This window comes from Anabrus simplex, chromosome 1 (assembly GCF_040414725.1).
Source record: "Anabrus simplex isolate iqAnaSimp1 chromosome 1, ASM4041472v1, whole genome shotgun sequence".
Lineage (NCBI taxonomy): Eukaryota > Metazoa > Arthropoda > Insecta > Orthoptera > Tettigoniidae > Anabrus > Anabrus simplex.
In genome coordinates this window covers 1,119,304,673-1,119,329,964 of record NC_090265.1, presented here as the reverse complement: position 1 = coordinate 1,119,329,964, position 25,292 = coordinate 1,119,304,673, and the positions used below count along the sequence as shown (strand labels likewise).

Genomic DNA, 25,292 nt, shown 5'->3' with positions numbered 1-25,292 from the left:
TATTTTGAAGGAAAAAGATGTTATATATAAGCAGAGGCTACATTTTAATTTGTAATTCTGAAAATTCAAAATTCGTTACAATGAAATATTTTAACACACATTAAATAGGGAATAGGGAAGGGGCCTAAAAAAATTTTGCCATTCTGAACATTTCATAGAACTGGCGTTCGTTATAATGGCATTTTACTGTACGGTGAATGCGTTTGATCTATTCACTACCACACTGTTCTTTTCTTGGTTCAATTTATTCTTCCATGATGACAGATTGGTAATTGCCTTTAGGCAGTTGAAGTAATTTTCAAAATTTTCTTGTATCTGTAAAGCCTCCTGTGTAGGATTCCTCTGAATCTGTTGCAAATGCTGCAGAGCAAAAGTAGATATCAAAGTATTATTGCAGATCACACTTTTTCTGAAGCAAATGTTAGTAGAAGCTTTTTATTTCAGAGCAGGGGGTTATTAAATGTTAAATAAATGCTGTTTTAGGCACAACATGTTAAGCAGCCAGCATGCAGCAAGCACAACTTTGTTGATGATTTTTGGTTGAATTTCTAAAGGTTTTAGAAATAATCTCCATTGAGAACTTTGAATTCCAAAAGAATTTTCTACCACCCTTAGAGCTCTTGACGGTCCGTAATTAAAAACTTTTCACCTCCTAGGTGGTTTAGACCGTATGGGTGAAGTAGATTTTTAGAGGAAGAGCTTCATTGCCTACTGTCACCAATGTTTCGGGTTCTCCACTTGCATGTAAAGAGGTTCAAGTCTAACAGTCACTGTGCTCGACTCGAGCTTAAGTCCGATGATTGTTGCCATCTCTGTTTCGTCAGTATGAACCTACTTTACGTCAATTGCTAGGAATTTATACCCGGCATCAAGTAGAGGTAAGAGAGCTACAGAATTATTTTTAATAAACATAAAATCTGGAACCGCAATTTATCGTGCACCTTATATTTTTATGCTTCCTTGAACTTCCTTGCTGATTTTCTCCAAATCTCTTCTGTGTGTTCAAGCATTACAATAGGTCCCAAGTGGCTTTAGATGGCATTACAGATCTCGATTACAGTCTTGCTAACAATGCCGAAACCCATTCGGAAGCTGAAGTCCAAACTTTTAAAAGAACTTCCAGTTGCCTATCTGGAAACTATGTATGTATTAATAAACAGTCTGCATACTGCTGTAATCTAATTATTATTCCCAGAATATTTTCATTCCCATGCTTCCAATACCTAAAATCATGACATACCAGATATGTGTAATATTTCCCATACTGTAGCCATTAGCGTAAAGTTAGTTCAGCTCAAAATGCCAAAGACGATGAAACAGCTGAATATGTGACTGCTGTAAACAGGTTACATGAATATGGGACTATCGGAGAACCAAGCTGCTCTCAGGAAAGTGATGATGTGACTTGTAACTCTGGTAGCTTCCAAAGTGTAAATCACAAAAAATGAGTAAGAAATCAGACTGACCTCTGAAGTGGTAAAAATAATGAATATGATCCAAAACAAGAAGAAGATTGCAAGCAGTCAGGAAAGGGAAACTAGGGACTGTACTAATCAGTTCTTTATGCACGTGGTTGGTATTAAAACTTGGCCACCAACTGAACAATTTAATTGCTTAGTAATGCAGTTCTCCAAGCTCAGATTAAGTGCCAAGAAAATTCATCATAATCTGACAGTCTTTTCTTGTGTTATATTTTGATTAAATTGGCCTTAATTTAATTAAAGCACTACATCTGTATTTTAGGAATTATTTAGTTCTCATACGAATTTATCAGCTATCTCAATTTTTCAATATATCTTGTGGTGCTTACTTTTCATTTCAATCACCGTAAATACTGTATTACTTACTTTTATCTGCAATTTATTTAATTTTTTAATTTAATGGGTTCTTATCACTCTTCCAACATTGTTTATCATTATTATAAATTTTGAGTGTACTGGTGTTTTATATTAGTGTAGTTTTTAATATATTTATTTACTTAAGATGGAGTACAGAATATTTTATTGTGAGTTACTTGATTTGCACGTAAAAGTTTAACATGGCGTCCTAGAGTACAATATATAATTTCAAATACGACTATGATGATGATTGATACTTAAGCATACTTTGTTTGGTGCAGATAGCTGCTGGAAATTGTGTATTTTGGCAAACAATTTCATGTTTGTTGAGATTATGCAATTAATTTAATTCTTTTTTGTTCAGCCTGAAGCACGTTTGAAATCTTTCTGGATGTCCATTTAGCTCCCTTATTAAATTGTGGTGTTCGCCCTCCACATCTTTGTTTCATGAACTCACTGTTGTGACAGTTTTCATGGCAAAATAAATTGCACAGATAAGTTAAATATTTTAGGAATCTGATGAGTATTGAATAAGGTGGAATCAAAATTATTTCCCTTAGATATTATTACCGTATTTACGCGAATTAAAAAAATTGGGGTGCAGGTTTTCTTTGTGTCAAGGTTAGCAACATACTCCTGTTCACCTAGTTTTCGATGTTGGGTGTTATGCTTTCTGTAACTGCTGATGGAAGAAAACTGCCTCCATTTGTCATATTTAAATGGAAGACAATTCAGGCTTTTAATTTAACACTGTTTACGTTTTTTTTTTAATTAGTATTTTACAGAGTTATTTAAATTCAGATTTTCTCCATGTCACAATAGAATGAGTCTTCCGGAACGTGCAAGAGTAGCTTTCTACACTTTCACTTTGTTGTGTCGACAGTGTGTTTCATAGTTGCCAAGTTTGAGTGAAATCTTAATTCTTTTCTATTCAGTGTTTTAAGGAAAGCTGCAATATCACGTAACAGGCAGTGTGCGGAGAAGCAGAATCCGCGAACACTAGCGATGTCAACAGTTGGCGAAAGGGCGTGGCTCATCATTATAATGAATTTGTTTGCACTGAACAGTATTGTCAATGCCAATGAAACGGAATTGTTTTTTATGCCTAGCCCAAACAGAATTATTTTAAAGGAGATGGGGTCACTGTACTGTGTTGCAATGCAAACAGAAGCGAATGACTTTCTCCCCTCGTCCTAGGAAAGTTCGATAAGCCATGATGATTTAAGGGCGTCGGTACTTTCCGTGCAAGTACAAGGCATCTAAAAATGCAAACAGTACAGTAATTTTAAAAAAGCACTTGCACAGCCATCATTATTTGTCCTCATCTTTGAATCTTCCTTTTTCTTCATCGTGTGAGGATATGTTTTCAGTTTTCTTTTATCCAATTGCATTACTTAAATAATGTAAATTCACATTCTGTAAATTTTGGAAATAGTTCTTCCCATGGTATTTGAAAGGTTTAAACTGTGAATCGAGGTTACTGCATGTATTAACAGGTCTTAAAATACATTTGTGCTATGGCGAGGAAATCGTACAAGAATATTTACTGTACTGTGTTGCAATGCAGACTGAAGCAAGAGACCTATGTACTTCGTCCCCTCGTCATAGGAATATTCGATAATTCGTGATTTTTTAAGGGTATCGGATACTTTCCCTGCTAGTACAAGGCATCTGAAATGCATACAGTACAATAAATCAATGAACAAACTACTTGCACAGGGAAGCCAGTATAAACTTCTTGTCTTTGAATCATGTTTTTTTTCTTTTGTTGCGTGTGGTTGTGTTTTCCAGTGAGTTATCCAAGTGCATTATTTGAATAATGTAAGTGCACCCTGTTGGATACATTTTGGAAATAGTTGTTTTCCATGGCATATGAAAGGTTTAAACTGTAAATCAGTGTTAATTGCATGTAGAATATTTTGTGACGCTGCAAAGGTTGGCATTTTTGAAGTACGAGTTGGCGGTTAATTCAAAATCATGTCATTCGAAGTCCGATTTTTGCGTCCCAACGACGTTGAATTAACAAGGTTTTACAGTATCGCAAAACTAACATCAGAGTTTGCCGGTGTATCTGTTTCAGATGTTTACATTGCACAAATAGTAATATCCACCATTGGTCTTGTGAATATGAGTAAAAAGAGACCGAGTGTGAAAAGTGTTTTAGACGTGGATTGTGACGTATTTGTAAGTAATTTAAGGAGGATTCCATTGGTGCAAGAGACAACGAATCTTCTGATCTATAGGTAATCGAGCCTATTGCAAGTTCAGATTAATGAAATACCTAGGCTTACTTGCTAATTTTCATGGCAAATATACTTTATAGCAGTGATAATGTATTCATCTCAAATATGTTCATACAAAGCAGCTATATCCGTAAATTTACACGTTCATATTTGCGTAAAGACCACGTGGACCTCGCGGAGGTTGTTTATGCCTATGTTACTCATTCAATGGAAGGAATTTTAGTAAATTTTATTTTTTCAAAATGAGCCATCCTAAAATTAGGGTATGGTGATTATTCGTCAGCGGCGTATATTCGCGTAAATAGTATATGGGTATTCTTTTTTTATGACCCTGCATCATTAGGAAATAACCAAGCTAGAGTAATCTCTGCAACTATCGTTTGATTTCTTTCTGTACTTTTTCTAACAAGAAAGATGATAACACACTTCCCTGACTTAATCCTGTCTTCATTTTAAACCTGCCTTTCCAATTCTCATCTTCCCACTGTTTTTCGTTTTCTATACACTGCCAGGATCATGTGTACCATCTCTACTTAGTTGTATTAACATGTCTGTGAAAATCGTTAATGAACCTATTAACTCCTAATAAACTGTAATTTGAAATTTAGTACATTGCGGTGTTCAGTTATGCAAATTTTGTGGCTTGGAAAGACTTATTCTAGGCGTCAAAAATATTTATTTTGTGTAGTACCTATTCGAGTACTGCTGTAAGCTTTCAAATTTAATTATTTTAGAAGCTGCTACTTGGGTTGGCATGCTGCTAAGGAAGGTATTTTTCATGTTCAAGTAGTTGAATGTCTATCAACATTGAAAGAAATTGTAAATAAGTAATCATTGTTACATGGATATTTTCTTAGAATGGCACAAGGAATTCAGCAGTTCTTTGTTCCATGGCATACCATCAGTTTTGCTGCGAGTATTCAGAATCGAGAATGGTATGACATTTTTGTATTAGTGTGCATGCTTACGATAGGGAAGGTGGTGGTATGTGAAACTTTCATTACAAGGGTGTGTGTGAATTACGTGGCTATGTTGTTAGTTATACATTGTATTGATGTCCATCCCATTTTTCATGTTCTAGCAAATCTGTTAATTTACAATAACACGCCACTAGGGGTAATGATGGGCTGTAACCTAGCCAGTCTGTCACTTTGGTGTGGAGCTCTGGTGTATATATCGCCAAATCAAAAACTGAAACTGATATTGCCATGCCTTGTACTTGCATTAATGATCTATTCATATATAACTCGTTCTCATGTTATGTAGTAGGATTAGACTACCACTTTTTCACCACAGGCCATCCTGTACTGTAATTCTTGGGGTTGGGCTCCTAGGCATATTGGGCAACCAAATTTGAGGCACGTACAGGATTTGTTATGGAAACTCATTTGATTTTGTTGTCTGGTCTCAAAAGGATGACTTATTCGTCTATTGTTGGCTGCTCTTGATCCAGACTATAAACACACTCACCTGAAACTACCCCCACCGTCCTTATTTTATTGCCATTGGACTTGTATTGAAAAGAAAAGCACAAGGGAATGAGACAGCAGGAGACTGGCATGAATTTCAAGTGAATCACTTTTTGCCTGGGAATGACTGAGCTGTACCCTGTGGCTCGTGTGGAAGGGAACGTGCAAGTTTGTACGCCAGGATTGCAATGGACCCCTGCAAGACTTGTAACAGTTTCACCTTATCAACCATTTCATCTGGTGTTACATCTTCTGGCTCCATTGCCTTTGGAAACTATGTAGATCAAAATATTCCTCCTCCTGTGTCCATTTTACTCTTGGGTCCAAATGTGTTAGTTTACAGTGGCATTTTCTCCATTGAGGGAACTACATCTCACCTATAGCAGCCCATCCTGCCAAAGCTGTTTCTCCCTTCACAGCAGTGGTCCACAAACTTGACATCTCGTCTCCTGGAACATAACATTTTCCTTCCTATCTTCCTTCATTCCACTTGTACATCCCACAAAAAAGGCTCAATGGATTGTCTGTGTGGACCTGTTCATTAAAATTATGATCAATAATGATTAAACAAATGTAGTTTCTTGCATGATTAATCAAAATTAGTTTAAGATAGTCTTCAATTCTCTTGAAAATTTGATGAAATACAGTAGAACCTCAGTAATTCAAAATAGAGTAATTTAAATTCAAAATTTATTCGCATCATGATAGAACGTGTCTTCCGGAACATGCAGAGTTAGCTTTCCACACTTCCACTTCAAGAGGGTCTACAGCGTGCATTATATGTACTAAGAGTGAAATCTTAATTCTTTGTATTTTTAAGAAACATCACAATATTACATATTAGGTGTTGTATACAAGGAACTTAGTATACGGTAACACAACTTAAAGTTTATTGCTTCAATAATCTTATACAGTATTTACAAGAAATATAACTAAACTTTTCTTGAAGCTTGATTAATGGCATGCAGTTAATGCTGATATTAAAAGGTAGACTGAAGGTCTGTGGCGTATATACGTTTATTCAAAGAGTGAGTCCTATATACACATTTAATCCTATCTTGATGAGATAGTCTGTTCCAGTGAGAATGTTCTTGGATAGTCGAAAACTATCTGCTGAGTAATAAGTGTAACTCATAGCGAAATTTCGTATTAACGGGAAGCTAGTATTAGGCTTAGACTTGCAAGGATCTTGCATTAATATTCTTAATTAGCAGAATGCTAAGATTGACGTTGGAGCACTGGGAGTACTTGAGGGAGTAGCAGAATGCTTGACTCGGGGCTCGACGTGGCTACGGGGATCAGGGAAGGTGAGGCAATGTCCAGAGGTGAGACCTCATGGCCAGAAATCAGTCCACCTGTTCAAACACATTTTAAAGAGGATGCCTCCGTGTCTGACTTGCGGTGTGGTCTGGTCGTTGGACACTGGGGTAGTCCTGGAGAGTCGACGAACGTTGCTCCTTATATAGCGCTGGCTGACGTCACAGACGAGCATGCCAGGCGCAGTGCAGTCACCTCGTAGGCTCTGGAAATATCGGTGATGCGGCGGGCTGCGGAGCTTCAGGTGCGGAGGACACACACAACATTAGGTTGTGTGCGGAGAAGCAAAATCCGTGAATACTTTGTGAAAAAGCGTCTCATATAATCAACTTGTACACACCGAACAGTATTGTCACTGCTGATGAAACTGCATTTTTTTAAAATGCTGAACTGTAATGGACGTTCGGTTTTTAAAGGAGAGAAATGCCAGCCGGGAAATCATACAAGGATGGAGGTCATTGTACTGTGTTGCAATGCACATGGAGGTAAGAGTTGCTCCCCTTGTCGCAGAAAGTTCGATAAGCCACGATGTTTTAACGGAGTCGGGCACTTTCCGTTCATGTACAAGGCATCTTAAAAATACGAACAGTACAGTTATCCTAAAAATAAAGCATTTGTCAGGGGAGCCAGCATAATTTGTCCTCTTTGAATAAAGTCTCTTTCCTTTCGTTGCATGAGGTGGTTTTCCTGTGATTTGTCGAAATGCATTATTTGAATAATGTAAGTGCACCTCGTTGGGAACATTTCGTAAATAGTTTTTTCCATGACATTTGAAAGGTTTAATCTGTGAGTCAATGTGATTGCATGCAGTAACAGGTCTTAGAATATTTTGTGATGCGGCAAGGGTTGGCATTCCTGAATTACAAGTTGGCGGTTAATTCAAAATCACATATTTCGAAGTCCAATTTGTACGTCCCAACGACTTCGAATTAACGAGGTATTACTGTGTGCATAAACCCTTGTTCTTTGTTCTCACAAGCTAGATTGTGGAACTTAATAAGTCTTTGAATGATGTAATTGTGAAGTGTTATGTGATGAGAGCACACGTGTGTACGGCATTGACACACATGGTTCGTTTCCTAGTGCTGACCTTGGAACATACATTGCCATATTATGTACTACACTTGCTCCATATCTCAAGTGTGACACATGGATGTTTTTCATGTGATTTCATTTGGTTTCTTAGGCGTGTGCGTACGTAACTGAATTTATGACCAGACAAGTTGGCCATGCGGTTAGGGTCGCAGAGCAGTGAACTTCCATTTGGTGGATGATGGGTTTGAATTCTACCGTTGGTAGCCCTGCAGATGGTTTTCTATAGTTTCCCGTTTTTACACCAGTCAAATGTTGGGGCTGTTGCTTAACCTGGATCCGCCCAGCGTGCCATAAATGGCACGGCAAACTACACCGTTTTCTTAGACTCTTATTATTGAAACCGCGCACACTGTATTGTTTACTACGGTATTGTCGTGTTTAGATAAGTCCCACCTAACATCTTACACGGTTTGTTTTAGTATATCGTGCTCATTGGTACGGCATAGCAACTTAAAAAGAAGTCTTGTTTTCACGAGTGTCGGTAATGGCTGCACATTTGAAATAAGTAATTCCTGATTTACTTCTATAGTTATTTATATGGAGCATGTTGTGCTATATTTTTCTCTAAGGTGCTTATATGTATGAGGATTAGCTAAGATATGCCTTGGTGATGATTGGTTTCCTTTCATTTGAAGTAGAAGTTTGGTAGTACTTATCTGGCACACTGGGCGGAAGTGCTGTCTTTCTGCCCGGCACAACTCTGCCTATAATTGTTATAGTTCTGATGTCACTTTCCATTCATTTCATTCTTCTTTATCAGCCTAACAACGAATAATATGTAGGTTGAAAGTTATATGTTTCAATTTAACAATTTTTAATCACACAGAGTAAAAGTTTCACATAAAATTGACACTACATTGCGATTTTCTTGTTGAACTGTATATTTTAAGCAGTTATTGATCCTGTATTTTCATGTGCTTTACATTCGTGGGTTCATGCATTTTTATAAGAGAATTTCATTACGAGAAGTATTGGATTTGTTGGAAAATGAACTTTTCAACGTAGAAAAGGTATTCATCGAGCCTCCACACGCTGTAGTTTTGTTGGATGATGACAGCAGGGATGAAGATGGAGATGCCTTCCCCAACAATTTACCTGGTAGCCGGCTTCGAGCAAACGCAGAAAAAAAAGTGGTGATGGGCAATATTTGCCTGGCTCGTCGATCTAGGAATGCATAATAAATGGCAACTGAAACCCATGTCTCGAAGGCATTTCTCACCTTGATTTTCGACGAGTAATTGTCCAGACATATCCCACACGCTACAAAAATGCTCCCATGATCAGCAGATCTCGTTGTTTTGGACATAATGCAGTGCAGGAACTTCAGTACAAGTGCAATGTAGGTTCATGTGTAGACTGTTTTACTGATTATCATATGCACAAAGGTAGTGTGTACTTGCCTTTCAGAACATCACCATTAGTGCACTACTCCCATGAACTACCTCTGTACATACTGCTGCTATAATTCCTCATGCAGACTATCTGAGTGCCTCAAGATGTAATAAGTGATTTGGGTAGCTTGTGAGATTTCAGCATTATTATTTAAAATATAATTCCATTTCCTCATACAATTAACAACTCAGGTCATTTAAAATCCCCTATAAGATAATCCCTAGCACCAAAAATCAAACATCTAGATATGTTTAATAGTTCTGGAACAACATTATTTTTGTAATATATTCAAATATTGAAGAAAAGCTTGTATACTGATGATTTACAAAAGAAAGTATTGGATAAAAGCATATCTGTAAGCCAAATGTGGAATAACATCCTAATTCCCATTAGTGAAACAAAAGACAGCACTACCGCCCAGTGTACCATATATGGCACCGGCCTTTTCTCGGAAGTTACATGTCGAATAAATAAAATTAAACCCTTTCCGGCATCTTCATATGCACATTATCCAACGCTGAAAGTTACAAGATGACACTCAAAAAATAAAATCTTGGGCGGATCCAGGTTAATGAAGGCTACGGTCGCTACCTTCCCAGCATTGCGTTGCTGAAATCCTTCGCTGTGTAAATACAACGTTAAACTCCTAGGAAAAAAATAAATGTTACTATAGTCAGATTCCTCATTCTGTAGGGATTAACCCGGTCTTTATTAGAAAGTGTTGATGAATAACGTCTCTTTTCTACTCATATTTTAGTAAAAAGCTCCAGATTGTCATTGGGGATACAAATTCCCATCCAAATGAGTGCACGGAACCTGGGCAGTGGGTTGTAATGGCAAGTATAAATAAGTACCATGCACTAAAGGTTAATTCAGGAATACTATTTATTTGAAGAGGTTTGCTATTCCATATTTATCTAAATAACTGTAATGACAGTTCATGTGGCAAAATGTCTGCCGTAGTTTCAGTAAATGGCTTTTTGATATAATCGCTAAATTACAGAGGAATTTCATGTGAAAATTGTTCTACTCCGAAGTTTTAAAATATACATATTTCATACTTCAAAAAAGTTGTCTGTAATTTGTTGTACATAGATTAAAGTGAACTGTTCTGTTTACCTGTAATGTTATCCCGTGTTATTGCATATTTTGTCAAGGCTCTTCTGTACCTGTTCTGTTATTCTGTTCTGCACAGTTCTGTTATTCTGAGATTTCTGTTACTACATTAGTACAGGTACACTCCTGATAATTTTGCGGTAATTTATGCATAAACTTCCATGAATTATCTTGTTTTTTCCATTCTGGTTATAAGTGGAACCATTTGTTAAAATCTTCAAAAGCATTGGATGAAGAAACAAAGTAGTCATATTTTGTTATATTCTTAAAGAGAGACAGCGGAAAATTATTTTACGAAATGCAATGTGGATCCTGCCAAGGTTATTGTTCAACAGAAAATCTGTCTTTTTTGTTTCTTCTATAATCATTTGCTTTTTCCTTATTTTGAATTGTAAATATCTCGAGAAAACTATGACGTAGGACGAAATTCTACATATGACGTAAGCGCGCGTGTGTGTGTAGCAGCAGCTCTAGCTTGGCTGTGTGAAACTTTGGGACTTTGGTTGAATCACTCCTACGCTAGACATTGTCTGAATCTCCTTTTTCGTCACCAACAGTCAAATTCTGTACAATATCCCCTCCACATTCATATCTCTAACCATAATTGTGTTAATGTCTGTCCACTGAATTACGTCTCTTTTTTTACATCTTGGCATTCTATCAATCCCCACTTACCTGGACTTACGGCAGCCATCAAGGTGGCGGATTCCTGATCAGTGGTTTACCCTGTCTTTTCTTAAGTAATTTCAAAGAATTTGAAAATTTTTCGTAAATTATTCCAGTCCGTAACTCCACTTCCTATAAACAAATATTTGCCCCGGTTTGTCCTTTTGAATTTCAACTTTATCTTCATATTGTGAAATTCGCTACTTTTAAAAACACCACTCAAACTTATTCGTCCACTGTCATTCCATGCCAACTCTCCACTGACGATATCATTATTATGCAGCTTACCTGAGCCTGTAACAACCGATTTTGGGGTTGGGGGGAGGGGGGGATGTGAGCATCAAGAATGCTCCAGGAATGAAACCAGGTCTCCCTCCTGCATGAACTGTTACCGGTCTTAGTTTTTCAAAATGGGGCTGTGTAACCAGATGTGGAATCATCACTACAGTTCTTAGGTGATGTACGACTGCTGTGTATATATATATATATCTAGTCTTCATAAATAATTGGAGGGTGCGTGTTGTGAGCATGTGGTTTCTTTTCTCTTAATATAGCTCATATTATTTTGAATTTTCTACCATGTCCTATGCTGCTCAGAATTACTTCTAGGTTAAATCTTTCTTGAAGTGTAAGTTCATGAATAACATGTACGTTTTTTTTCAATGCAGATATCTGAATCATGCATTTGCCAGACATCTATTCCTGTAACAAGTTTAGGAACATGTTTACCCAGTGTTCAAAATGAGGTACTCAATTCGTCGTCCTCTGAACCTTCCTTCACATTCTCTTTAAAGTTGTTTTCAATTTGTCCACCTTTTTGCCACCCACTGTTGTACTTCTGTTTGTAGGTATAGAGATTTCTGCTGCAACTGCTTTAAGTTTCATGAAGACATGAACATTATGCACCAATTCCCATGTTAGGCTCTGCGATGTTTTCAAAGAGTTTTGATACACTATGTGGCATTGTACTTCCTTGGTGTTCAACCAAAAGTCTGTAAACTGAACTAAACTTTCTCTTTCAGCACATCATAATAATAATACTTTGACACAAAACCATGTTACATTAGATGTATTTATAACTCGAAGAATGAATGAAGAATACAGTTTTAAAACTAGGGCTCGGAAGTTGTGGAAAAGTCCTTTTTTCTTGTGTCCAAAGATGAGGCCTTATGTAATATGTTCATTCCGGGTCATTGTAGGCTGGAAAATGGTGCTTTTTCCCTCTTTTGGCATATTTTACTTTTTAGCCTTCTTTGGTCTTAAGTTTTTTTTTTTTTTTCAACCTCACCTTCTTTAGACTACATTTGTACTGCCCATTCTCAATTCAAATCATCATAGCTCATCCATCACCTCTTAAATATCTTTTCTGTAATAAGAGAGCACATTAAATGAAATGAAAAATGAGACTCAAGGCCGAAATCATAGTCAGCACTTATACATAAGTGGAACCCTTAAGTAAAAGGGATCACTTATAAGTATTCACTAATATGAGTTTACATTTCATGGACAGCATTTAAAGAGCACACTCATTGATACAATAAGTATTCACTGGAGATGTGGCAATTCTGTATATTATACCCATACTTCCTGGACCGTGTAGTTCTGGCTACTGAATAGTGGGATGATCTATTGTGTTTTGTTTATCGAAGGACATTGCGCGACATTTTTTAGGTTAAAAGATCGTCTATATTGTATTTGATTATCAGAATGGATAACAAAACAGCGAGCTGAGACGGCACCTGCAAGAACTTGTGTCGAAGTATGTGCACATAAAATAGAACAGGCAGACCAACGCAGTTTCTCATCAGAATATTAATGACGTGGGAAAAACTTGTTGTGGATAATGCAAACTACGAAAATGCCCATAGTCTAATTTTCTTCTTAATATGTTTATAGTTATCCATGTTCTCGAATCAATACAAATATTCATCCAAATGTAGAATATCTACAGTAGCTTTACAGTGCTTTTAATGACTTGACAAATATACCCGTAGCCGTTACGTTGTAATAGGCCTAATTTCTTCCTCAATAAAATGTAAATAGTATGATTTGATGTACGATGCCATAATTTCAGAAACTTCTGATATAATCCGGCAAATGGTTGGTTGACTAACCTCATATAATTAGCACAAATCAACCTTTAAAAAAATGTGGGTAGTGCAACACGTTCATTTTCTTATAACTCGGTGATTTCATAGGCCTACAGTCTTGATAACTTATCAACTTGCGACACGTTTCCAAATAATTAAGCGAAATACCAGTAATGATGATGATGATGATAACCTGAAATTAAGAGGTGGCATAAAATCTCAAAACAATATCTTCATTAATGGTGAGATAGTGAGTCCTCTATAGGTTATGTTCACTCTCTCAATCAAAGGAACAAGAATATTTATAACTCTCACTTTACTAAAATGAAACCTTCTTCAAACTGTCGATTACATTACATTTCGACAGGATTTTCCATCTCTACTGTGTGCACGGAAAGCATTCTGTGAATGAAGTGCAAAATCATTATCCTCCATCTTGCTGCAACATAAGTGAGTCACTTAAGTGTGTGTGGAAGATCCACTTATGGCAATAAGTTGGGCACTTAAGTAGGTAATATGAAGTGAAACCTGGCTTAGAAGGGGCACTTATAAGTGCTGTCTATGAATTCGGTCCTCATGCTTGAAAAAAAACCAATTAGTATCATATTGTGTGCAAGATTGAAAAGAAATTCTTTGAGTGTTTTTGAAGACTTAAGATTTCACTTGCTTCTAGTATGAGACCTTAACATCCACTGATGTAGAGAGAAGTTTCTTGATGTTTTGCAATGTGCTGTCTGAAAACTAACGATCCTTTACACCTAAGAACCTGGAGATGACTATTGATATACTGCAAAACCAACTGAGCTAAGGTTTTCGATTTCTGTAACCCTAGAGTTGTTAAGCCAAATATGATTCCAGTTACACAAATTTCAATTTCATTCTCCAGGATGTCCATTGCAGGTTCACTGAATTCATTCTAGGTGGAATTACTTTTTTCAAATTATGTTAATATAAAAAAATATGTAATGTCTGAAAGTAATATTATTTCACTCGTGTATTTTTACACCGTGTGTTGCATTCTACCAGAATTTTGCATTTCTTAATAATATATTCCTTCATTAACCCCTTAGCGTCGCAGCCGTTTAAAGAGCTTCCTACCCCGCGGCCGGATAAGATTTCAACTATGCGTGACTGAAATACATTGATTCGCTTAAAGCGTTACTACTAGTATAAGAGTAGCCCGATATTCACGAAATTTGGAATTCCTTATGGTAGAACTATGTACATGAAGATAATTACATAATTGTTTCACATTTCCTTAGTAATTTAGTTCCGTGTGATAGAGTTCGAAGCACTCTTCGAGACAGAGACCCGAGGCACACTCCTGGCAGCGGTACACCGATGTCGTCTTTTCACTTTTTTTTGAACACGCGATACGTCTCTGAGGTTTGGATTTCTCACTCTTGGGTGCTAATTTCCTGATAAAACGTATTTCCTGCAACCTTGGAACTGTATTATCTGATGCGCGCCGGCCTTGAATATTTCGTTTCCCGCCCGAGAAGCGTATTTTGTACTACGTAAACAAACCTTCCATCAGCTGAAACTGATAAAATAACTGCTCAATGTTTGTCCCTGTGACTTGTCTAAATATTATTGGAGAATCTAGGAATCATAATTCACTGTTGAAAACTTCCCTTTGAACTGTATGCGTATCTATAGTCTCCTGCACGAAATTTCCAAGTACTGGTTCCTCCTCATCGTCACTCTCATCATTTACCACTGCATCGGCCACAGCCACATCATCTATTTCATTATCACTACTGCTAATACTGCCACTACTACTTCCGACTAAACTTCCATTTGAATTATACAATATTTCAAGCACGTTACTCTCAGCAGGAGCTAGCCATTGAGCGCGGTGCGTCACACAAGCTGATGAAGCTGCAGCAGGACCGAAAGCGGCAGGACGAAACTGAATGAGGGGAATAACATTTAATGACGAATCAAACCAACTCGATACATATTTCAGATTAAAAGGTCGATACATCGTCTTTCAAACGAGATATATACCATGCACAACTGCTTCTCGTGTCGTATGACAGAAAGCAGCACTAACTGATGCCTACACAGAGCCCTCTTGGAGAGTTACGAAAAGACTACAAGCTGAGAAATAAAGACAAATATAATAAATAAACCGCACTCTTAATGCAAAATTAGAGCAAAGAACATCACACGAAAAGACAAACTTCTCAGATCATTTCTTTTCTTTATTTTATTCTGTGGGAAAGAATGAAGCAAACGGACTATTAAAAAAGCAGGGATTGGTGCTCAGACATAATTGACAAATACTTTTCCTTGCAAAAGCAACTACACTTTAACGATTTTCAATTCTTATTTAGAACACTGATAAACCCGAAAATGTCTTCTTGGAAACAAAACAATTTGCATATCCATAACACCAAAACTCTTCGCGCTATAGCCGCAAATGCGAAACCATGTATGGGTCTATACCACATATAGAGGTCGGCGGCTACGGAAGAAAAGGGGGTCTATACCACGTATAGAGGTCGGCGCTGAGGGGTTAAATAATGTGATTAAAACTAAAATTATGAATAAATTGAGATCACGTTTATAGGTCCTTTTACAGGTCTTATTTAGGCAGTTTATAGGTCTTCAACTTCCAAGCCCTAATCATAACGCAAAGTAAACACTCGACCATGACAAACAGCTAGGCTTGCTGACACGCCAGCAGTCCTATTCCTATGGGTAACCAAAATGGTGTGGCCTGTAGTTTGAATTTCTTGGTAAGAAACAAGATTCAGAACTCGAGTGTTTCGGCTGAGATAAAGTACCGCTGCTTTCTTTGTACGATACTGCATGTGATTTATTCTCTGTACAGTATATATGTTTTGCTTTGTACATATCTTCTGTAGAATGTTAATGCCTTTTCTTTATTAGACAATGTGTAAAGTCTACCCAACTTGGAATCGACTGTGGTATATGTTTATTATTAGTTCCTTTGTCTGATGCTGATTAATTGCAAATTTTTTTTATAGAAGATAGACAAAACTTTGACCAACTTCATATTGATTTAGGAATGCTATAAGAGGATAGTTTTGGATGATGTTTTTTCCCCTGCTCTGTCCAAGATACAGTACTGGTACACTTTTTTTTTTTTTTTTTTTTTTTTTTTTTTTTTTTTTTTTTTTTTTTTTTGCTGAAGTTCATGCTGGACCCAGAGATCAGCAATTTCTTTCGAAAGGCTTGCCTGCATTTAATATTTCCTTCCGTACGATATCCTATGCTGTACAATAGACGTATGCCATCAACATACTCGGCCAGATACTTTGCTTTTCCTCTGCATTATTTCCTAATCCAGCTTTATTTATTGCTGTTATCAAGAAAATTAGTATGAGTACTTTATTTTAAAAGCTGGAAAGTGTTAGGTATGGTGTGGAATGTTAGGTATGGTGTGGAATGTGGTGAAAAACAGATCTTATTAAGAAATCTGCCTGTTATCAGGTTGTCAAGATAATTGGTTTATCAGATTGGCAATACTTTTCTGTAATTTATGGTTTGAAGAAGGCATATCAGTACACAGTTTGCCCATTACTAAATAGGTCTTCTTGCTTTTTTTCATGAATTTATGAATGTGTTGAATGTTTGCAGGATAACCCACAACCTAGTCGCTGTCTTGGGATATTTGGCCTAAGTATTTATACAACTGAACAACAGCTGCATCATATCATGTCCAAGTATGGTCCTGTTGAGCGTGTGCAGGTCGTAATTGATGCTAAGGTGAGTATCTTTTTCTTCTTTTTTTAAATACCTTTTTTTAATACCACTCATCAGCATTAGAGCAGTCATCCACGTGGCAGATTCGCTGTCATTTGTTTATCTAGTCTTCTCTTAAATTATTTCAAAGAAGTTGGAAATTTATTGGGCATCAACCTTTAGTAAATGATTCCAATTCCTCTTCCTTTTACCAAATATTTGCCCCCAATTTGTCCTGGAATCGTTTACATACTCCCCAAGTCTTCTCAGCCAAAAAAAAAGTAATATTTTTGTAACATTCTCCATTTGTTGAAAATAATTCAGAACAAATATTGCTGCTTTTCCTTTTTTTTTCTTACAAAATTGTGTAAAATTATGTTGGTATCCTCCTGGTCAATACTATAATATTCTACATCGAATTAAGACGAAACTTTACACAGACGTAGACATGTTTCGACCCACCATAGGGTCATCCTCAGTATGACAGGTATTATGAATTAAAAACATCAGACACACAAAATGAATTGTGAGATTCATAGACTGCTTTCCTTTGGATCTTCTCCAGTTCCCTTATTAACCACTCAAGCCGGTTTGATGTACATTACACATCCACTGGACTATACTCGTTTAGCTGGTTCGACATACTTCAAATGGCCATTGTAGGCTGATGTTAGAATGCCTATTGCACATGTGACAAACGTAAATTGAATTTAAGGGTTCCACCTTTTCAATATAATAGAAATCTGTTGCACAAGATTTGCTATAACATGTTTATTGTGGTAGTGGTTTTGACACATTTTTTAGTGTCATCAGCCTATCATATAAACCGAGCAAGAGGACATACGATATACACACATTGATACAATTCATATAACGAAAGTTCACACTTGAAAGTAAAAATTATATCTAAAATAGGTAGCAGTGTTTACAACGCGTGAGCAGCGTAATAGTCTTGTGTGATGTTGAGTTTATCGTTGAAAGTGAGTTAACCTTTTCACTGCCGAGTTTTGATGACCAGGCATCTGGGCCGGGTTGTTTTTAAGGAAGTAGCATATTTACTGATGCTATTAATGGAATGCATATCATCCCCTTAGGGCCATTTTCTCCAAATCGAGTTAAACCTGGTATAAATTAAACCCGTTTAACTTTAGTACCTAGTTTAAAGTTGCGTCCATTTTCTCCACCAATTTCTGACACTCGTTTAGTTTAAACGGGCGAGCTGTCGTTGGCGCTAACGTTGGCTGCACTGAAGGAATAGTCGAAGGCATGGTCGATTGGAATTGGCCAATCAGAGCCAAGTAATTCAATGACCGACATTTTTGTAATAATATCAGCTGTTTGTGGCGAGTTAATGCTATCGTACGTAGTGAATAAAGAACAAATTCAGCGGGATATTAGCTTTACTGATAAATAAATTGTTTACATTTGTGCGAAGTGCTGTCATATAATTCTACCTATTGCTGTCTACAATTTATTGGAACGCACTTTTATTTCTTATTTTTCTCTGTCGTGCTTTACCATAAACAAGTACCGTGGGCCTAATGCGTGTCTTTTGATGTCTATTGTCTTACGGAACACACGGGAACGTTGAAATATTAAAATCCTGGTCTTTCAGCAATAGGCCTACGGTATTCCTTTCCTCAGAAAATCAACATTTATGTGAATTTCAAGTAAACAAATTCCAAGCATGCTCGGGATCTATCTCCTATCAAAATCCATCGCCCTCGGCCGGGATCAATCTCACAAACCTTGGATCCAGCAGACAGACCACTGAGGATGTATTATTTGGAGATGTATTACTTGATTCCATATTCGTTTATAACATAACCAAGTTCGCGATGTCGTACTGTATGCATAATACTCTTCTCCCTATAGCATTAATATTTCTATTGCTGGTATGCTGGCAATAGATACGATGAAGCATTCTTAACTATAATCTATTCTATTACAAGTTTACTAGCAAGCATGAAATACTTTATTGTTTTTCTGATCCTATAAATATATAATCTAGCGATTAGAAATTGTATACCACCGCCTCTCCTACCGTGCCGGTCAACATTCTGATGGTAAAAATATTTTCGACAAATTAGATTCGAACCGCCTTGTCACGGATTCGGACGATGCCGACTTCACGCTTTAGCGACCACAGCCACCACGTACCGCATGAAGAGCGGCCGTATTACACGACTTATGTAGGAATATTTTTATGTTTCACATTACAGTATTCATACCACGAACAGTATTTTACAGTATATAATATTATAAGGAGACTGCAATTTAAGGTCTGTGGTCCCCGTTGTTAATGAAAAAAATGCCTGCGCATCACATCTTAAAGCAACCAGAATCATTGCTTCTAGCGAAATAGCATTATTTCGTGCAGTTGACGTTTTAAATGAATCCTTCTTCGATACTAGACAATCCTTGCTGTTCGCTTATGAATTATAAATCCATCAAAGAACTCCGTTACATCCGATTTTCCAAGATTGTAAATTTTTGTTGGAACGCGGCTTCTTAACCTCTCTTGCACATCAAAATTATTTCCTATTTAACCAAAGACTTCAATAAATTCTCCCATTTTTCTAATGCTAATACTAGGTTATAATTTTAGTACGTTTTTCATTAAAGTGCTGCAGTACTGGTAGTCAAAACTAACCCTTCTATTAGGAAAATCACAGATACGTTAATAAAATGTCAAGAAGGTTGAATATAAACAGCAGTTTAAACCAACAATATAGAAGGTTTAACTCTGAGCCAGGTTTAAACTTGATACAAAGTTTAAACCAATATGGGGAAAATGAATGTTAGTTTAAACTCAGACTTAAACCAGATTAAAATAAACCTAGTTTAAACTCATTTGGGGAAAACGGCCCTTAGCCCCACAGCCCAATACGGGTTCGGGGATGAAGTGAGATGATATTTTATACCATAATTTTACGGCCGGATGCCCTTCCTGATGCGAACCTTGGTTGAGAAGATAATAAATATGAAATGAATGATGGTGAATGAAATTGGGTAAGGAAGTGGCAGGAATTGGCTATGGCTTATGAATAGGAACTGTCCCGGCAGAGTGCAAAAAGGGAAACCACCAAAAACAGATCCTCTGGACAGCTGACGGTGATGTTCGAACCCACTCGCCTGCTGAGTGCAGAGCTTGTCTCCATAGCGGTAACATGTTAATACGTGCGGCTACTCCGCTCGGTGATACTATTACTGAAATATAATATGAAATTGTTGATCCAAGAACTGGTATTATCAAAATCCTTTACATTTGGGGGGGAAAATAATTTATCTGAGGAAGGGGGTAACAATTATGCACGAGATTCGTTACTTTGTCTCGACTTTCTTGTACTGCATTATCGCCACATAGATATTCTCCATCTTCATTATCGAAATATAGTTTTCCAAAATCACTATTTATGAGGACACATTCAATTTCTTTGTCAACAAGAGATGAATGTATACGCCATGATGGTTACATATTAGTGGGAAAGATGTTTCACTTCAACGAAGCTGAAATAACTCCAGATTGCTTTCGAAACACACGAAATGGAGTGGTATATCTGCCGTACAGAACTTCTTTGAGCATTTCCATGGAATCTCAAAGCATGACACTACATCGCGTTCATTTGTGAGATCGGAGAAGTACACACTGCACTAAAACGTATACATACGGGTTTGACAGGCGAGGCACGGCGTTCATTAACATATATATATGTACGGATTCGGCAGTGAATGGGTTAAAAACTTGATAAACGTATTAAAATCTTAATGGTTGGCTCGTTGTGAAATGGTAAAATGAGTCTCAAAGAGGGATGCAAAATTTGTACTGTTGTTTGACAGAGTCGACTAAGCTTATGTTGTACCAGTACATATCGGATCAATTTGTTCAAACAGCCGTTGGCAAGTGTGACCTTGTCTGACTATCCAAAACGAGGATGCCCAATCCCTGGTGATACAACTCTTAGACTGGGGACTCTTCCCAACAACAAAAAAAAAAAAAAAAAACCAACAAGGAAGAATATTATCCCGTCACGGGTCATTTATTGTTTAAAGTGGTGCTGACACAGGTGTCACACCTTGCAGCTGAGGTATCTGATGGTTTAAAGAGTTCAAAAAGTGTGGTCACATTTTGTGAGCCATTAATGCAAGAGGGATTTATGCTGTGGATGGACAATTATTATAATTCTCCATCACTTTCTGTTCTTATTAAAGAAAAAGGCATAAATGTTGGTGGCACCCTTGGATTGAATAGAAAGAATGTTCCGGATTCAGTCAGGCTTAAAAAACTAAAGAAGGGTGAAGGTATTGCTGCGGAAAGCAACGGAGTAATGATGTAAGAACCAAATAACACAGCTTTATCCCATGGAAAGGGAAAGGTCGCAAAAGTGATACTTAAAACTGTTTAAGAGTTTTTTGAATCTGTCGATACACAATGCGTACATTTTGTTTTCAAACAAATAGTCCACAGACAATCTGGCATACAGAATGGATTTGGAAAAATCAATTATACTTACTCATACGTCACAAATAACTGCCCGTAATTCTGGACGCTCCTCAGTAAACCCCCCAACCAGCAAGGTTAGTGGAAAGGTATTTATTGAGAAAAATCTGCCTAATGGATGAAAAGTTAGGCCCGACAGGATGTGCGTTGTATGTAAAGCACAAAAGAACGAATGGAAGAACACAGTATACTGGTGTCCGGACTGTGAAGTTGAGCTGTGTCTTAAGTTTTGGTTTTAAGGAATTTCACACAAAAATAATCCTGTACATACGAAAATAACGCCCTTTTAGTAGCTGTGTAGATTTCTAGATTGAGTATCTTGGTTGCTTTGTAAATATTGCGTGTGATTATAGACAACCCTGACCTGCAGTTGTCACATATACACCAGAACCTCATTTATCCAGCCCTCATTAATCCGGATCTCCGGTTTATCTGGATTGAAAATAACAAAAATTTATTTTTATTGTTTGTACAGTAAAACCTTGATGTATCGTTTTTCAGGGGGTAGGGGGAAAATTACGATGAATGCGGGAAAGCAATAAATCTGGGTGGCATAAAATAGTGGGAAAGCAAAATAACAGTACGGATGCTGTATTTGGGCATTTTTCGTCATGTAAAAATAATAATAATAGTGGTGACGTGTGGCCTCCGAAGCCAGGTGCTGATCTTTGAAGTTGTCGCATGATAGGCGATCAACGTGCTTATGAAAATGCGGCTCTACCTTAGATGAATCCTAATGCGTAAGTTGGCGCACACACATAGCCCCCGAACTGTCTGAATTAACCAACAAACTTAAAATCCCCGACCCAATCGTGTCTCTTCAAGCTGAAGGCCAACTCGTGCTAACTATTTAGCCATGGAGTTGGCCATGCTCATACTAGGCACAGTTGTATCAAAATATTGTAATCATGATACACACGATGAAAATGAAAAGCGTGGTTTTTACGCAGTTTCGTTTCACTTTTCCTTACAGGTTGTAGTAATTGGAAAACCTTCAAGGTTAGTTCTCTTATTGCAAGTGAACTATATACGTTGATAATACGGCGATAACCTGTATTTTGGTAAATATTCCATAGACCCTTCAAAAACGATAGGTTAGAGATCCCTCGGACGATGTCATAGAGGTTAGAAATTCAACCTGGCGCGCCTTGGACGATGGCACTAGGGGCCAAGTGATACTGCCAACTTAGGAATTAGTTTCAATACCAGGTTTGTGAAAAGATTATTGTTCTGGCTTGTTTAGGTTCGGCTTGTAACAAGACAACTGGGCAGGGGCAACAAAGTGGTCAACAGCCCTCTAGTATCCCACACACATCACAAGGCACGACGTGATTAATAACCCTGTGACTAATTAAAACATATCCAGCGCACGCCGTAACTATTTTAAACTCCATGATTTTCTCACTTTCATCGAAGCTGGCAGCCCTGGCCAGCCAATAGCAACACAGACAATGTTGGCAAATTTGAGTTTTACAGTGCCTCAGTTTTAATTCTTGTAAATATGAATACTAGGGGACGGTTAGTGGGTCGAGCAGAAGTATTGGTGCCAGGAGGCTCGTAGTGAGGTTGCACATGAATAACCTGCTTACAGCACTCCAGCCTACAAGATCCTTGCTCAAGACTAGCAGCTCATAATCGCTCATTCAGTCTCGCATAACAGGTTTCCGCTATTATATGCTAGAATATTCAGGTGTCTCTTTAAATTCAAAAAGCTTTTGCGTTAATTTTTGTACGATCGATCCGTGCAGGAAATTTTTGGCCGAGGACAAATAATTTTTTTACGATCGATGCGATACAACAATAGTTCGAGGAGCTAAAGATGCGGGAAAATTTAACAGTGGTTTATATGGAACATTTTTATGACCAAATAAATTGGACGATGGATACAGGAAAACTACAGTTCCAGCAACGATGCATCGAGGTTCTACAGCATTTCATTCACGGGGTCGACTCTTCTGAATTCTTTTCCGCCAAGGGTAGTTAAGGACAGGAATTGGCAGTAATTCGGCCACGGTCTATCAAAGCTATCGTCCCGGCATTCGTCTTGAATTGGAAATGGGAAACCATAGAAATTCTTTCCCAGGACATTTGCGGTGGGATTCAAACCTACGCTCTTCTGAATGCAACGCACTACTAATTTACTGATGGTGGATTCAAAATTGAAACAGACGCTCCATCAGAAGAAATAATGACTCATCGAGAGGCAACAATGCAGCTGGAAAAACTGATGGCCTATTTAGAATCCCATACTGAATCCACACCGGCAGAACTGATTTTCCTGTCTTCGTGATAGTGCTACGTGCAAACGCTATACAACGCGATAAAACTCGTTCATTATTTTAGTGCATAAAACAGAGTTGCAAATGTAAGAAAAGTATTCTTATATTGTTTTATACAATTCAAAAAGGTATTTCTGCACAACTTACGTTAATAGATTACATGGCTTTACAAATGAAAAGTATTTATAAAATCCTCCTTATCAGTACAAATCAAATCATCTGTTATATGGAACAGAGTCTATGCATGTTTCAGCCTATTCTCAAGGCCATCTTCAGTAGCAGAACAATTATTACATAACACAAAACAAATTAAAAATCTTGATGAAGTGAAATGACTATCATGATTAATGAATTAATGAGGTACAATGTTTTCTCGTCTGATAGGTCGTTCTTGATTGACAATTAAAACTTGTTAAAATGAAACACCGTGCTGGGCAGTGTAGCGAGACTGTCAATAACACTGGTGTCGCTAGTGTCCCACCAAGGTCTGAACCAGGAGCTGTTGTGCTGTTTGAGAGACGCAGTGAATAGATGGGCTGGAGATGACCGAACGGGAGACGTGTACTACCTGATAGAACTGTGTGCTTGTGTATGTCTGTGGACTGAGGATCGCCGTGAGCCAGCGAGGAAACCCGCTATCGTGAGTGCTAGGATAAATGGACCTGTGTTAACGTTCCTGCTGTTGAATACTGTGCAACTGTTTAGTTGTTCTCTGCATGTGACTGCGTGACTTACTGGACTATCTGTGGAGTCTAACCAACAAACAGTCGCAGTGTGTTGTGTAGCCATTAGCACTGTGTTCAAATCCGGAAGTCTACACACAGCTGCTGTATGAGTTGAGTGGACTTCGGAGAGTGAAAGTAAGCCTTAGGCGTCCCCAGGTAACGAGCCGGACCACCTGCGGTGCCATAAGAGAGACTTGTGAATAGATTTGTAATTAGTTAGTGTGGCCCTTTATAACTGGTTAGAATTGTGTGTGTGTGTGTGTGTGTGTGCGTGCGTGCGTGCGCGCACGCGCGTTCTTTTAGGTCATTTAAAGTAAGTTTTGTCCGTACATTACTCAGAATTTAAAAAGGGTGGTATTTCTGTGTCATTCGTGTCCACGGTAACAAGGAAAAACACTTTTTAATTTTCCGTAATTTCTGTATGTACACGCATTACGATAAAACGGCTGAAGAGAATTTAATGAAAGTCGGTATACAAAGTCTGGGAATAAGTCGCTACAATCTAGGCTGTAAATAATTTTATTCACGCTGAGTGAAATGGTACTTTTGGGGAAGGCCTGACATTTAATTCTCAAATATTTGTTATTAGCGGTCGTATCGATAAATACTACTAAATTACTCAAGTTACATAGTACTAAATTTCCGATCATTTATGTCTTGCACATTGTTACCGTACCAATTATGATCACAGAGATATTCATGAATTTGGGTTTTTCTTACCAAGTCCGTATCAACGCCGAGTCACGAGAAAATGGGTAAACAGAATTTAATGAAAATCGGTATGTGTAGTCGAAGAAAAAGGAATTACAGTATACGCTATAAATAATTTTATAAGACACCCTAACAT

At 37.5% G+C, this 25,292-nt stretch overlaps 1 protein-coding gene across 4 annotated transcripts in view; it reads left to right on the top strand.

Moving 5' to 3' along the window:
• The window catches only part of LOC136858081 (transformer-2 protein homolog alpha), a 159,474-nt gene that overhangs the window by 92,236 nt on the left and 41,946 nt on the right, over positions 1-25,292 (top strand). For all 4 annotated transcript variants that reach the window (XM_067137353.2, XM_067137351.2, XM_067137352.2 and 1 more), the window contains exon 4: positions 16,836-16,964. In XM_067137353.2, the coding sequence (XP_066993454.1) occupies positions 16,836-16,964 (129 nt within the window). The remainder of the gene's footprint in view (positions 1-16,835; positions 16,965-25,292) is intronic.